Here is a 15,985-nt window from a genome sequence, read left to right as displayed (position 1 = left end):
ATTTTCATTCATTTTACCATCTCTTCTGTATTTTCCATCACCCCCCTCCTTTTACAATTGCAATCAGATGTGTTTTAAATGTTATATAAATATACATGTGTTATGCTATTAGGAAAAAGTTGAAAGATTTGATCATGATCTGGCATTTCAAATTCTGTGTTGTATACTCAAAAATAGATACATCAGCTGTTGACTTGATTAAGGTAAAACAGTGGAACACACATAATCTTAAGTGTATAATCTGATGAATTTTGATATGTGTATACACCCATGTGACAAGATCTGACATTGCTACTATGCTAGAAGGTTTCTTACATCCCTTCAGCGTCCACACCTCCCTCCCAAGACAACTATTTTTCTGATTCTTTTCCACCATAGTTTTACCTGTTCTAAATAAAACTTCAGATAAATGGGAACATATCTTATATACTGTATTGTGGCCAGCATCTTTTACTCAACATACATCTAAAAAATTATCCATATTGTTGCACATATCACTAGTTTTTTATTCCTGTACAGTCTTCCACTGTTGCGTGTATCACAGGATGTGTGATACACACAAGATGTGTACCCATTCCCCTCTTGATAGGCATTTGGATTATATCTAGGTTTCGACTATTGCAGTTTGACTAAGGTGTTATAAACATTTTTGACAAGTCTTCTGTCATATATATTTTGCTTTCTCTTGTGGTAAATAGGCTTCCCTCATAGCTCAGTTGGTAAAGAATCTGCCTGCAATGCAGGAGACCTGGGTTCGGTCCCTGGGTTGGGAAGCTCCCCTGGAGAAGGAAACAGCGGCCCACTCCAGTATTCTTGCCTGGGAAATCCCATGGACAGAGGAGCCTGGCAGGCTACAGCTCATGGGGTCACAAAGAGTCAGGAGTGACTGACAGTTTCAGGTTTTCAGTTTGGGGTGAATACTTAGGGATATAGCTGAGTCATAGCTAGGTGTGTATATTTAATTTAGAGTTAAAATTTTTTGAGTTAGAATTTTAAAATTGTGATTAATATTTATTCCAGAAACATAAGAGGCCAAATTAGATATAGTCATGATTATATTTTTAAACTGATTTTAAATCGTTGAGATGTAGTCTATAAGTGTTTGATCAAATGAATACAATTTAATAATCTAGTTAATATAATTTTAAGGAACTTGTCAGAATTATCATCTTTCTTAAATTCCCCAATTTTGATTTCAACTCCAGTATATCTTAGGTTGCTATTCTTAACCAGTCATTTATTATGAGTTCAAATTAAATACTATTAATTAAACAACATATGAATAAGAATAAAAATGTGTTAAAGCTTTGTAAAGCGTCCATTGTGGCTTCCCAGATGGCTCAGTAGTAATGAACTCACCTGCTGCCAATGCTGGAGATGTGGGTTTGATCCCTGAGTCAGGAAGATCCCCTGGAGAAGGCAATGGCAACCCACTCCAGTATTCTTGCCTGGGAAAGCCCACGGACAGAAGAGCCTGGCGGGCTACAGTCCATGGGTTCGCAGAGTCGGACACGACTGAGCGACTGATCAGCAGTAACAGCAAAGCTCCCACTGCAGCTCAGTGGCGTCATGATCCAAGTCACGAGTGTGCGCATCACTCACACATGCTCATTCGGCATGTGCGCTGAGGCCCCCAAATGGTTCCACTTTGGAGAGAGCAGACCCATGGTACGTTATTTGTAAGGTTATTAAAAAACAAAACAAAACACTGAGATTAAAACCACTGCATTTTCCACCTTTAATGTTGCAGCCCCAGAACACTGTATAGGGGTTCTGCCAGTTGGAAAACATTGTCCTTTGCTACTTTTGAGAGAATGGAATTTTTAGGTAATCCTCTGGAACTTTGTTATGATGTGAATTTATAATTAAAGCCGTAATTCAGATACATTAAAGCCCCTTAAAAGCATCGTTAACACACTTATTTTTGTTTTGAGCTGAAAATGTTTCTGTTTACTTTTGGTGAATGATTTAGGGAATTAATAGCAAAGATTTTTACAAAATAAACTTTTTTCTCTGTTGTAGATATGCTTGGCACTAGTATGTGTAGTGCTGAAGATTTTAATGTACGTTTATTAAGCAAAGAATAAAGAATTATTTAAAAATAGACATCTTGACTGTAACTTTCCAGAAACATCATTTGTAGTATTGGACATCAGAAGGGGGATTTTCTGAAGAGAGAAGAGAAAAGTCATTGGGTATTCTTATATCCAAATCTTCCTTGGTTTCAGCCAAGCCAGACACATGAAAGCAGATAATTGTGGCTGAGCTCTCCTTTGTTTATACACACAGCTGATACACACTCAGCCCACAGAGGCCCCACCATTGGAGGGACGGGTTTCAGGAGTCGGATGCGGAGCCTGGCCCAGGTTTCCTGTGCCCAGATCTGTCATCGCATCTTTAGGATTCTTGAAGGTGGGAAAGATTTATGCTGCAGTTACTGGGCTGTCATGGAAGGTGTTAAGTCAGCTGTGTTTCTCAAGTGGAGGCTCAGGCCGATTATAATACTACTCACCAGCCTAACAAGGGTGCGTTGGGAAGACTTGGTATCTTAAAAAAAAATGTATTTCTGTCTTTATTATTATATTAGGATGATCTCACCATACATCAGGTTCAGGATGCACTTTTACATTCGAGATATTATTCTTGTATTTTATCTATTTGATACTTGAGTAATTCTGTACAGAAGAAACCCTGGAGGAGGAAATGGCCACCCACTCCAGTATTCATGGGATTCTGTTCGAGAATCCCATGGATGGAGGAGCTTGGTAGGCTGTGGTCCATAGGGTCACACAGAGTCCGACATGACTGAAGCGGCTTAGCATGCATGCACACATGCATATACAGAAGAAAGACCATGTTAATGAGATAAGTAACTGATAGATGGTGTCTCTTGGCAGGTTTCAGAGTTAAAGTTCAGGTTAGAGCCCTAATTTTCAGTGGAAAGTAGCTACATTTTGTTCTAAGGAATTTATTTGTTTATATGTGTTACTTTATTTAATTTTTACGATAACTTTGTAATAGCCAACTCCAATTTGGAGCGAGAAAAATGAAAACTTTTGACATTAAGTTCAATAGAGATTACTAGATCATTGGTTACTTGTAGAAAGTTTTATTTGTCTTTTCCATGACACATGGAATCTCTGTCAACTTTATACACGTGTGTTTATTCTGACAAGAACTATAATTTATGCCATTGCTTTTTAATAACAATTTTATCAAAAAAATTAATGCAACTAGCTTATTTCAGTCAAGGACATTAAGTCTGTGTGTATGTATATGGTGCATATACTTCTAAGTATTTATGGAGTGTAAGAGTATAATAGTAGCTCTACATAATAGCAGTCATTGTATGTTTTTTAAACTTTCTAAGATTTCTTTCCTATACAAACGAGCTCTGTGAAATTATTATAGCCAAAATACCACTGTTTGTCTTTCATTCAATTTACCTGCACTTCATAAAAATGCTTAAATATTACTTCATCATCTTTCAGTTTGCATTTCAGTATGTGAAATCTATAAACTAATTCTTGAATATTTTATGAAGTATTTCTGATTTTTGCAGGTGTTGCAAGCCATTAGGAATATTTATCTTAATTTGGAACAGAATTCTCTATCTTTTGCTTGATTTTTCATTTTTGAAAAACATGTTATAGTAAATCCATCTATGTATAATCCTTCCATGTCTTTGTACAGTAAGGTTCAAAGGGATAAAAGTTAAAGTCATGGTATCCTGATTGAAATGCTGAGAATTGTTTTTACAGATAATGCATATCATTGTGTGTATGTTATGTGTCCCCTCAGTAAAATTCTGTTTTATAGAATGTTTGAGTAGGATCAACAGTCACAGTTAATAAAAAAGAACTAATAAAGAATAGGCTTTCCTGACTTTGTTGTTGCTGTTTTTGAGGAAGGTTATTCTACAGTGCCTTTTTATTTGTATGAGAGCAGTCTGTTTCTAAAAGAACCAGTAGGATTGATTAGATCATGTTTAAAAATACTTTGTAGTATGCTCATGGTGATATGCTGCCAACTGGTAGTTGAACAATACTGAGCTTAAATCTTTTATGCCGACATAGTGTTGTTCTTAAAGTGGTTTAAGTTTCTCCTTGAGCAGACTTGTGCCTATAAAATTATTTGCCTTAGAATGAGTAGAGCAGACATTTGGCTGATCATGACCTATGGGATGGTATCAGACCTTGTTTCTCAAAGTAGAGTCCACTGACCAGAAGTCTCTTTGAACATGGGGTTGTCCCTGACTCTCTTACAGACTTGGGGGTGTGGGTGAGGATGGGGTTCTCAGGTTCTGGGGCACCAGTGCCCGAGTTTGAAAATATATACCACCATGACCACAGTGAACTTAAAGACCTACAATAGCCCTCATTTAATATACTAAAAAGGTGATTTTTCATGAAATTTTGTTCCTGTTCCCTTTACTTCTGATTTTTATCCAGCAGGGTAAAGTTTGTCTGCTTTGCACAGGTGACTCAGAAATCTTCAAGGCAAGAGACAGCTGCTCGTGGTCAATATATGTGTGAAATGCCTTAAGCATGTGAGGCCTGGAACAAGACCCAGAAACACAAAGATGGCTCCTGGGAATGTGCACTTTTCTGCCATACAAGTGGCAACCATATTATTAACATAGCAGGGAAGGGAGTTTGCCATCAAGTGTCTCACCAGGAAGAAATTTTAAAGAAAACTCTAGCATGATCTAGTTCAAGACTGAATGGCACTCTATTTATTGTGGTGAATATATTACTTTTGGAAAATTTTACATAATATTAAAAAAATATAAATAAGGACATTTATTAGTTCACTTATACCATAGATCCTTTCCTCTACAGATTCTCAGTCGTGAACTGAATTCTTGAGATTAAGGCGATACAGTGATATACAACAATTTTTATTGTTGTTTTCTGCCTCCATTTGAAAGGCACGTTAGGCTTCTTATTAGAGAAAAGCAACCGGACACCCTTGGCTGAGGATCTTTCACTGGAAAATAAGTTTTGACTTGAACCAGGTTTAAGTGTCAGCTTGATAATAGATAATTTCAGGAGATTGCCGAATGTTCCAGCTAAGGATAATATCGGATTTTGCTGTGTCGTGATTGTCCTTGAAATGCTGTGTGGTCATATCCTTGTTGTGCACCATGCTTAGTGAGTGCCCTGGCCCTTTTTGCTCCACAGGAGAACGACTCAGGCGCTTTGGACACAGTGGGCGCTGTGGTTGTGGACCACGAAGGGAATGTGGCTGCCGCCGTCTCTAGTGGAGGCTTGGCCTTGAAACATCCGGGGAGAGTTGGGCAGGTAAGGAACGCTGAGGTTTTTCAACTAGCCTCACAAGTTGAACGTAGAATTTTCCAGCTCACAAGTTTTTGAACCAGTAGAGACATTTTTTGTTTTTTCTTTAGTAAAAACAAATGGTATTTTTCTTAACACTTACATAGTATGAATCATCAACTGCCTGTTCAGGATATTTTCTAAAATGAAAACCTACCTCAGAATACTGGTGTTCTTACTGATCGTTCTCTGTAGAAGCGAGCACCTGACTGGATGATTTGCTTCAGGTGGGAAAATGGTTTCAGAGTTGCATTTTGTATTTCCTCTATTCAAGGAACAGTAGCATTTTGACCCAAATCCTATCTCTGATTAAGCATTTCAACTGTTTTATAGACTAACTGGTATTTCAAGTCACCAACACATTATACTACTCAAGAAATCGAGATATGAGGGAAGCCGAATTTATGTGCACCTGGCTTTTTGTGAACTCACATGTACATCTTCTTCACCCCCAACTCCCCATCTCCAGCCTTTAGTACTAAATTGAGAATGAAATTTAACAATACATTTGATCTAATAATCTTTCTGAGTATATACCAATTTGGCACATTGCTTACTGGCTTAACAAATATTTGTTGAGTGAACAAGCGAATTGGATGCCTTCACAGAGTCTGTCGGCTTCCCAAGCAGCACTAGTGGTAAAGAACCTGCCTGCCAATGCAGGAGATGCAAGAGATGCGGGTTTGATCCCTGGGTCAGGAAGGTCACCTGGAGGAGGAGATGGCAACCCACTCCTGTATGCTTGCCTGGCGAATGCCATGGACAGAGGACCCTGGCAGGCTACAGACCATGGAGTTGCAAAGCGTGGAACACGACGGAGTACGCAGCACAGCACAGTCTGTTAAAGTTTAACGGTCGCCTGGGGAGTGTGTAAGCTCAGCACTTGGATCTCACGCTGCCTCTGGAGCACTGCTTGGCACACTCCTTGTGCTTTCTATCTTGTGTTTGAAGAAGAGTCCACGTCACAGTTGCTTTGGACACGGTGGGTAGTGAGTGCTCGGAGCAGAGTGGTCTGATTCATGGAGGACGTCTTTGCAAAGCCCCTAGTGATGTTCTGTGGCCTGCCCTTTATGGTGGACAAACACTCATCGTGCTATGGTGGGAAGGGGAAGGGAGGAATAATTAATTTTGTGCTACTCTTTGCCTGCCATGCAAGGGGATTTATGGGACATGATTACTCAACGTGCGTAAATGCTTTGAACTCAGTATAAAAAGTCTTTGTCTGGTCATGGTATTTTTTCCACATAATAAAGTCTTGTGTATTTGTCAAGTTTGGAATAGGAAAACCAAGCTTGGCATATCAGGTCTGGATGCCTTGGTGGAGAAAGAGAGAGAAAAGCCAGCAGAGCCGCCTTCATCGCATTGCCATTCCCATGACTTTTTCACTGGTTTTTGTTTGTTTGGGTTAGCAAAATAGCAACAAGAGAACCAAGGATACTTCTGGACTACATTAGCAGGACATTACACCCAGCAATCTTGAAGCTATTCTGCCACACTGCACATGGGATTGTCTTGGAAAAAGAAATACTGTAAAGCTTACATGTACACATTTGAAAACTGCTAAGAGAGTAACTCTTAGAAGTTCTCATCATAAGAAAAACAATTCTGTGACTGTGTATTGTGATAGATGTTAATGGATGTTAACTGATCATTTTGCATTCTATGCAAATATTGAATTATTAGTCTGTATATCTGAAACTAATAAAATGTGTGTCAGTTGTACTTCAGTTAAAAAAAAACTTACATATTAATTTGCCCCACTTGACTGGTTTATGAATGTACAGTTTGTGAGGGCTGAAGAATCAGGAAAATGGTGTGAAGGAGAGGGTAAAGTTGCTTACAAGGAAGGCAGTTTAATCGGGTTATATGGCACAGATGGAAGAGAGGCGACAAGCCTGGAGACATGGAAGCATCATATGAGAGGTAAAGGGCTGTCCTTCTCGACAAGCAGAATAGAATGAAACAAAATACATAAGCAAACTGTCTTTGAAAAGCAAAGACTCATTTTTAAAAAAATGTGCTAAAACTAGGTATTCCTATATACATTTTAAATGCACAAAAAAACTATTAAATTTAGCATATTATACATTTTACCCTGCTCTAGATATAACAGTTCAGATGCTAAAGTGGCAATTTGAAAGAAAACTTCATTTGGTTCCTTAGCTTATAATAATTAGAATTTACAAATGAGATATGAAAAAGGAATTATTATGTTCTACTGTCCTCCAGACCCTACCTGACCCACATGAAAACAGGTGGTTGAGTTTAGGAGTTGAGTGTGGATTTGGGATTTAGGTAAACCTTTATTCTAACCTCATTTCCCCACTTACCAGTCCCCTCACATGAACAGGTTACTCAACACTTGAAGTTCTATTTTCCACAATTGTACAATGGGGATAAATAGCTACCTCACAAAGTTCTAGAAGATTAAATGGCATCATGCATTTCAGTCGCTTATCACAGTCCCTCCTAATAATGTGGCAGTTGCTGTTAATTATTTGCTGGCGATGTGAAGCAAGTGTGTTAATTCCCGTGATCCTACAACACTGTGAAGTGCCTGTTACTATGTCCTTATTTTATAAAAAAGGAAACAAAGACCCAGAGAAGAGTAATGATAATTATACTATCATCACTTGCATGACCTACTTTTACTCCATGATAATAGCTTTGATAGCATTTTACTACTAAAAAGAAGGAACCTTTTTGTTTTTAAAGGTCTGCTTAAGTTTGTTGTGTTTTATCTAACAGAGTGGATAGGAAAGGGACAGTCTCTGATTCTTTTCTCTTACCTGTCACTGTCTCAGCCCAGCCTGTTTCAGAAAATGAAGAAGGAAGACAACTTAGGTCATTAAATTGAGGAGAGGTAGCATAAAGGAAATTTGGTTAGAAAGGAGAGCCAAGAGTAAGAATAAACTTTCTTTTCATGACCTCCACTGGGCTTCCAAGGAGTGTCCTTGAGGTCTTATTTACTACCTTTTGGGTGCAGAACTCCAGGTCAAGATAATTGTGGGAAATGGAAAGGGCAGTGGACCAATATCCAGGGTTTTCAGTGAAGAAAGGTTGGGCCCTTTCACTGAGGCTACGTGTTCTCTGAGGCTCTGGCTGACCCAGCACCCATTCTAGGTAGAACCAGTTGAACGGCTTTAGCCCACAAGTTTGCCATTTTTTCCTGAAATCTATGAGCTGAATCACTTCTGAAGGACTTTTAGTTGCCACCCTCACCCAACTATCTTGTTTATTTTAGAAGCATGGTGTTTTCAAAGGCAGTAATAGATTTTCTACTGTCTGCCATATTAGGGGTGTTGCATTCAGTTCTTGTTTCTGCTTTTAAGAGAGGTCTTGTCAGTGACAGTGATGGGTGACAACTGGATCACATGAGCATGGTCAGATTTCATCTCCATCACCCTGGACTCAGGGTCATTTCTCAAGGAGGGTCATTAGGGAAGTGGAGTGGGTGTGTGCATCTCAACGTCTTGGGGAACAGTTCACAGATTCCCTGGTGGCTCAACCTGGTAAAGAATGTACCTGCAGTGCGGGAGACCTGGGTTCTATTCCTGGTTTGGGAAGATCTCCTGGAGACGGGAACGACTACTCACTCCAGTGTTCTGGCCTGAAGAATTCCATGGACCGTATAGTCCATGGGGTCACAAAGAGTTGGACATGACTGAGCAACTTTCACTTTCACAAATTCTTTGAGAGGGAAAAGAAGAATCCGGACATTAGAAAAGCCAAATTTGGAGACCTTTAGGGGGAGGTTGAAGTATTTCCAGAGAGTAGTTCCAGGATTGGTGGGCAGAAGTTATGAGAAAGTATATATTCCTTAAAGCAATCAAAGGTAAAATTGCCCACCAATTAAAAGTGTCCAAAAGGGGTATATGTTCCCACATGAAGTGGTGAGGGTCGCAGTATCAGAAGTGCCTGGACTGTTTCCTGAAAACCCCTGTTCCATGCAGAATGTTGGAGCAAATTAATTCTGAAGTCCTTGTAAGGAATAAACCATCATAGAAAGTTAAAATCTGTCTGGTTACCATTCTCTGTCTTAGCTGCTTCTTCCACTACTCACAAATAAGTTCCTAGAATATAGCAGTGCTATTTTTGTGGGAGTACCTTTTTCCTTTATCTTAAAAAAAATTTTTTTTCTAATTCTACATGTTGCTGTGCCAGTGTTTATTTAGCCATTTCTTTACTGCTTGACATCTATGTTGTTTTCAGTATTTTGTTCTTATCAAACAGGTGATCATAAACATTCTTGACCACACCTCCTTGTATTCCTCTGCAATAACCATCTAAGGGATTTTTGAATTCTGCTTCTAACTAAGGAATGGAAAAGTTATCAGTTGTGATTCCCCTTGCAAAGGCAGAGAAATCATAGTAGATGTTGAAGAGGTGAATCCAGACATTCTGGGTGGCATACTTGGAAACAAAATAGGAATGGTTATCACACACTTTTATGAAACCACAGTGGCTTATTGTGTTCCTGGTGGTTTCAGATACATACATTTATCCTGCCACCTCACGGAGCGATTAACTTGAACAGGCCTTTTTGTCACCCTTCTTTTTATCTGGCAGAATCTAGAGCAGTGTTGGGCATATACTGGGCCCTTTGGTGCATAAAAGTTGGATTTCCTCTTGTTCTGTCCTGAAGGAGGAGGGAAAAGCACTAAAACCTGAAGCAGGGTTTGCTGGAGGGTGGCAGGGGGACCACCTGAATTCCAGGCCCCTAGGATCCTGGTTAACAGTACTGATTCCCGGGCCAGCCTCCAAACCACCAGCCTCCAGACCCACCATAGCTGGGAACCCACAGTTCCTATTATTATGCTCCCCAAGTAACCTGACTGACACACGCCTAGATTGAGTAGTGATTTCAAGGATCCAGAAGAGCCACACCCAACAAGCCTACAGCAGAGGGAAGATTTTTTCTGGGAAGGAAGAAATTACTGTTGATAAGATTAATAATTTTTTTTTTCTCATTTCTGAAAAATTTTAGATTAATCCTTAGCTGAAAGTAGTTTTGATAGTGTTAGAACCATTGTCTGGGTAGGTCTTAGCCTCTGGTTATCAAGCATGTGCTATACATCATTATTAGATGAGGCTTTATTAGATGGGTATGATTTCTGGCTTCTGTTGAAAGCTAGTAATTAAGTATAATGTTCTTAAAATGCTGTATTTATATTTATCTACCTTCCCCCACCAGGCTGCTCTTTATGGATGTGGCTGCTGGGCTGAAAATACTGGAGCTCATAATCCCTACTCCACAGCTGTGAGTACCTCAGGTATTTGCTGCTTTCATGACCATTTTTCATTACTTCAACCTCATAGGTCATTTATTGATTGAAAACTGTGTTTTTATGTAAACACAAAGTATGTGCTAAGACAGCTCATGGACCAGAACATTGATGCTTGAAAGATCTTTGATACTTGGGAATTTTTGAGAATTGTTTCACAACATAAGTATCACAGTATAAATGGTTTGCTAACATTTTCAATACAACTTTGGGGTTAACTAAAATTTAGTATATTTTTAATGGATTTTTTTCCCCTAATGACTCATGACAGTGCCAAATTTGGGTCAAAATGATGTAAAAGTAGCAAGGCATTTGAAAAACTAAGAGGTCATTTATTGAGTAAAATGTTGATGTAAATCTTACAAGGTGTATTTCAAAATATGTATCATGGCATATACTTTTGACAAAATGTAGGTCCTCTTTTTGTATTTGTATTAGATGAGTCTTTATCATTCAGAAATGTGTGTGTGTGTGTGTGTGTGTGTCGGGAGAGTGGATATGAGTGGGCAGAATAGTTGTTGTCTAGATCCAGGTTTTCATGTGCTTCCGCCAGATGTACTTGAAGCTCATGATGTGGTTGATATGTGGGGGTGACATCATAATGTTGGTTCCCCCGCTTTGCCGTGTCATCTCTCAGTCAGAATCCTCGGACTTTGTGCCAGCTGTCCTCAGGCTTTCTCAGGAGGGCGGGTGGATATGGCCGCCTCTCCTTCCTTTCTCTCTCTGGTCTCTTCCTCACTGTTTTCTGCCCCACCACACTGACCAGGCACCCTGTCCAGCCGCCCCCCTCTCTTGCTTGCTCCTGCCTCTCTGGGTTCTCTGCCTCTAGAGTAGACCCTGGACCTGTCCTGGTTTGTGCTGCTGCCTTGACCTGCTCCATCTTCTTCCCACTGCTAGTAGCCCTGGGCGTGGCTTTTCCTCATCTCTCTGTGGGCTTCCTCTGGTGACTTGGTGCTGTTTCAGTGGTCATCTCTTAAGAGTGCTGGCTTCCATGTCTATCCCTACTCTGTTCTTCATGCTTGAAGTCCACCTTAGTCCTTTCTGCCTTCCTGCTGGCCACATCCCTGTGGGTGCCATGTATGCACATGAGGTTCAGTAGCACAAATAAACACCTTTTCTCCGTATTCGCACACTGTGGCCACCTTTCTCCTGCATTCTGTGCCTCTTTTATTGCCATCACTATTTTGAGTTTCCCTGGTGGCTCAGCTGGTAAAGAACCCACCTGCAGTGTGGCAGACCTGGGTTCGATCCCTGGGTTGGGAACATCCCCCTTCTGGCCTGGAGAATTCCATGGACTGTATAGTTCACAGGGTGGCAAAGAGTCAGATGTGACTAAGCGACTTTCACTTTCACTTTCAGTAACCTATTTAGTCAGACTTGAATTCTTGGTACCATTCTCAAATTTGTAGCTTCTTTCTATTTCTGCTGATCTGACTGTTATTTCAAACCCCTAAACTGCCCACCTGTTGTAGCAGCTTCCTGACCTTGATCCTTTTCTTGGATTGGTGGAAATATTTGATTTTGAGCCACTCAGGTGGAGTCCAAACACAAATTAATGTTGAATCTAAATTATGCTAGACCAAATCATATAATAGACCAAAATTTGTTTTCTAATTTGAAGAGATGAGCACAAGGTAATAATATGAGTTAATTTTTAATTTAATATTGCTGGCACGTGAAAATCTTTACACATAATACTTAGGAATTAGTATGGCATAATTAATGCATAATTATATATGCATAATTAAGTATGGCCCATGTCTATGGAAAATTGTGCTATTTGAATAAATCAAAGTCTAAAACAGATGATTCATTGTTTCATTTTTGTTTTCCTAAAGAAGTATCAGTTGGTATCATGTGTTGTGTTGACTTTATTTTTTGTCAGTATGTGGTTCAGCAAGTTGGTTTGTTGCTTTTTAAATGTTACTCTTATGTCTGCACGTTCAGTTCAGTTCAGTCGCTCAGTCGTATCCGACTCTTTGCGACCCTATACTGCAGCACGCCAGGCCTCCCTGTCCATCACCAACTCCCGGAGTTTACTCAAACTCATGTCCATCGAGTCGGTGATGCCATCCAACCATCTCATCCTCTGTCGTCCCCTTCTCCTCCTGCCCCCAATCCTTCCCAGCATCAGGGTCTTTTCCAATGAGTCAACTCTTCGCATGAGGTGGCCAAAGTATTGGAGTTTCAACCTCAGCATCACTCCTTCCAATGAACACCCAGGACTGATCTCCTTTAGGATGGACTGATTGGATCTTCTTGCAGTCCAAGGGACTCTCAAGAGTCTTCTCCAGCACCACAGTTCAAAAGCATCAATTTTTCAGTGCTCAGCTTTTTTCACCATCCAACTCTCACATCCATACATGACCCCTGGAAAAACCATAGCCTTGACTAGATGGACCTTTGTGGGTCTGCATGTTAGGAGACCTGAATTCTACTTTAAGCTGGAATTCTGAGAGCCTACTTGACTGTGTCACTTTGGAAAAGAAATTCAGTCTCCTTGGGGTCGTCCGACTCCCTTCTTTTTTTCTGTATAGATGATTTTTATTGCTCCCTTCTTTTTTAAATTGGTGATGTGAAAGTTGGAATAGGAGTACACTTTATGGATTTGATTCTATGAAGTAGAATGCAATGGGGAGGGGAGTAAGCTTAAATTGTGAAAATAAGGTCTTTCACCCTCTTCCTTGAATATTTCCTTGTTTGCCTATCTCATATCCACTGAAGATAGTTTTATATGATTAAAGATAACTTTAGGTTTCTAGTCTAAGATATCTAGTGTAGCTGTTTAGCTCTGGTGCCCAGCCCATCATCTTATAACCTTCTTAAGTTTAAGGACTAAGATCTTAATGACCCAGATAACCATGGCTCTATTCATCTAGAGCCAGACATCCTGGAATGTGAAGTCAGGTAGTGGGCCTTAGGATACATCACTATGAACAAAGCTAGTGGACATGATAAAATTCCCACTGAGCTATTTCAGATCCTAAAAGATGATGCTGTTAAAGTGCCACCCTCAACATGCTAACAAATTTGGAAAACTCAGCAGTGGCACAGGACTGGAAAAGGTCAGCTTTCATTTCAATCCCAAAGAAGGGCAATGCCAAAGAATGTTCAAACTACCACACAATTGCACTCATTTCACTTGCTATCAAAGTAATGCTCAAAATTCTCCAAGCCAGGCTTCAACAGTATGTGAACTAAGTATTTCCAGATATTCAAGGTGAATTTGCAAAAGGCAGAGGAACCAGAGATCAAATTGCCAACATCTGTTGGATCATCGAGAAAGCAAGAGAGTTCCAGAAAAACATTTTCTTCTGCTTCATTGACTACACTGAAGCCTTTGACTGTGCGCATCACAAGAAACTGTGGAAAATTCTTCAAGAGATGGGAATACCAGACCACCTTACCCTCTTGAGAAACCTGTGTGCAGGTCAAGAAGCAACAGGTAGAACCAGACGTGCAACAATGGAGTGGTTCCAAATTGGGAAAGGAGTAAGTCAGGCTGTATATTGTCACTCTACTTATTTAACTTCTATGCAGAGTACATCATGAGAAATGCTGGGTGGTAAACCACACGCTGGAATCAAGATTGCCAGAAGAAATATCAATAACCTCCGATATGCAGATGACACCACCCTTATGGCAGAAAGTGAAGAGGAACTAAAGAGCCTCTTGATGAAAGTGAAAGAGGAGAGTGAAAAAGCTGGCTTAAAACTCAACAGTCAAAAAATAAAAATCATGGCATTCAGTCTCGTCACTTCTTGGCAAATAGGTGTGGAAACAATGGAAACAGTAACAGACCTTATTTTTTTGGGCTCCAAAATCACTGCAGATATGGTGACTGCAGCCATGAAATTGAATGACCCTTGCTCCTTGGAAGAAAAGCTATAACAAACCTAGACAGCATATTAAAAAGCAGAGACATTACTTTGCTGACAAAGGTCCGTCTAGTCAAAGCTATGGTTTTTCCAGTAGTCATGTATGGATGTGAGAGTTTGGACCCATGAAGAAAGCTGAGTGCTGAAGAATTGATGCTTTTGAACTATTGTGTTGGAGAAGACTCTTGAGATTCCGTTGGGCTGCAAGGAGATCAAACCAGTCAGTCCTAATGGAGATCGATCCTGAATATTCTTTGGAAGGACTGATGCTGAAGTTGAAGCTCCAATACTTTGGTCACTTGTTGCGAAGAACTGACTCATTAGAAAAGACCCTGATTCTGGGAAGGATTGAAGGTAGAAGGAGAAGATGGTTGGATGGCATCACTGACTCGATGGACATGAGTTTGAGCAAGGTCCAGTGGGTGGTGAAGGACAGGGAAGCCTGGAGTGCTACAGTCAGTGGGGGTCACAAAGAGTCAGACACGACTGAGGGACTGAACAGCAAGTCATCAGCCAACAGAACATGAGGATAATAGAGCAAGTCTCCAGTTCTTTCCATCTGTGATTGCTTCACTCTTGTTTCTCCTGGGGCTGTTGCTAAGAGGTTGACAATGGGAACACATGGCAGAGTTGGGTGAGTAAGTCAGAAGAAAGGTGGAGCACAGAATTTTGCAATTTTTTTGGTTTAAACAAACAAAAAGGACATATGCCTTAGGCTGTTGCAGAAAATCCAGAGACCTGGCCTATATTTTAGTTTTATAGTTCTTGGTAGATGATTATTGAAAGACAGAGGGACGATACCTAATTATGGCCAAGGTAGGACTCTCCTAAGGCCAGACAGGGGATGTGGTTATTAGCCTGAGGGATCAACTCCAGCATCTTGTGGGGAAGAAGTTAGAGGGTGGGGAGCTCACCTTGCAAAATCTGACTAATGTTCTGGCATCTTGGAAATTTGCTGAGCTTGAGAGGGAGCAAAGGAATTATGTAGGTTCTTGTTCAGATTCTTGACTCACTGGCTGAGACATCCTAGCAAGTAGCTATTTATACAACACGAATAGTATTATCTTAACATCCATGAGGATTTGATGAGCTGACCTGTGATCTCTAGAACTTATTCATCTTGCATAACTGAAACCTTGTGAACTTTGAATGGCAACTCTCCATTTTCGTCTTCCCTAAACTGTGGAGGTCGCTGTTTTACTCTCTGCTTCTATGAGTCTGACTATTTTAGGTACCTTATTTAAGTGGAAACGTGCAGTGTCTGTCCTGTGACTGGCTTATTTCACTGAGCATAATGTCTTCTGGGTTCATCAATGTTATCATGTGTGGCAGGATTTCCTTCTTTTTAAAGGCTGAATAATATTCTTGTATGAATACACCACATTTTCTTTACTTGCTCATTTGTCCAAGGACATTTAAATTATTTCCACATCTTGGCTGTTGTGAATAATACAGCTAATATGGGAGTGCAGATACCTCTTTGAGA

General features: G+C 40.1%; 1 protein-coding gene across 4 annotated transcripts in view; it reads left to right on the top strand.

Moving 5' to 3' along the window:
• TASP1 (taspase 1) overlaps nucleotides 1-15,985 on the top strand; it is a 251,874-nt gene that overhangs the window by 104,638 nt on the left and 131,251 nt on the right. For 3 of the 4 annotated variants that reach the window (XM_065919536.1, XM_065919537.1, XM_065919538.1), the window contains 2 exons: nucleotides 5,184-5,303; nucleotides 10,531-10,609. In XM_065919536.1, the coding sequence (XP_065775608.1) occupies nucleotides 5,184-5,303; nucleotides 10,531-10,609 (199 nt within the window). The remainder of the gene's footprint in view (nucleotides 1-5,183; nucleotides 5,304-10,530; nucleotides 10,610-15,985) is intronic. The other variant, XR_010661275.1, reaches the window with a different exon arrangement.

Source organism: Muntiacus reevesi, chromosome 2 (genome assembly GCF_963930625.1).
Source record: "Muntiacus reevesi chromosome 2, mMunRee1.1, whole genome shotgun sequence".
Taxonomy (NCBI): Eukaryota; Metazoa; Chordata; class Mammalia; order Artiodactyla; family Cervidae; genus Muntiacus; species Muntiacus reevesi.
This window is presented reverse-complemented; position numbering and strand designations above follow the sequence as displayed.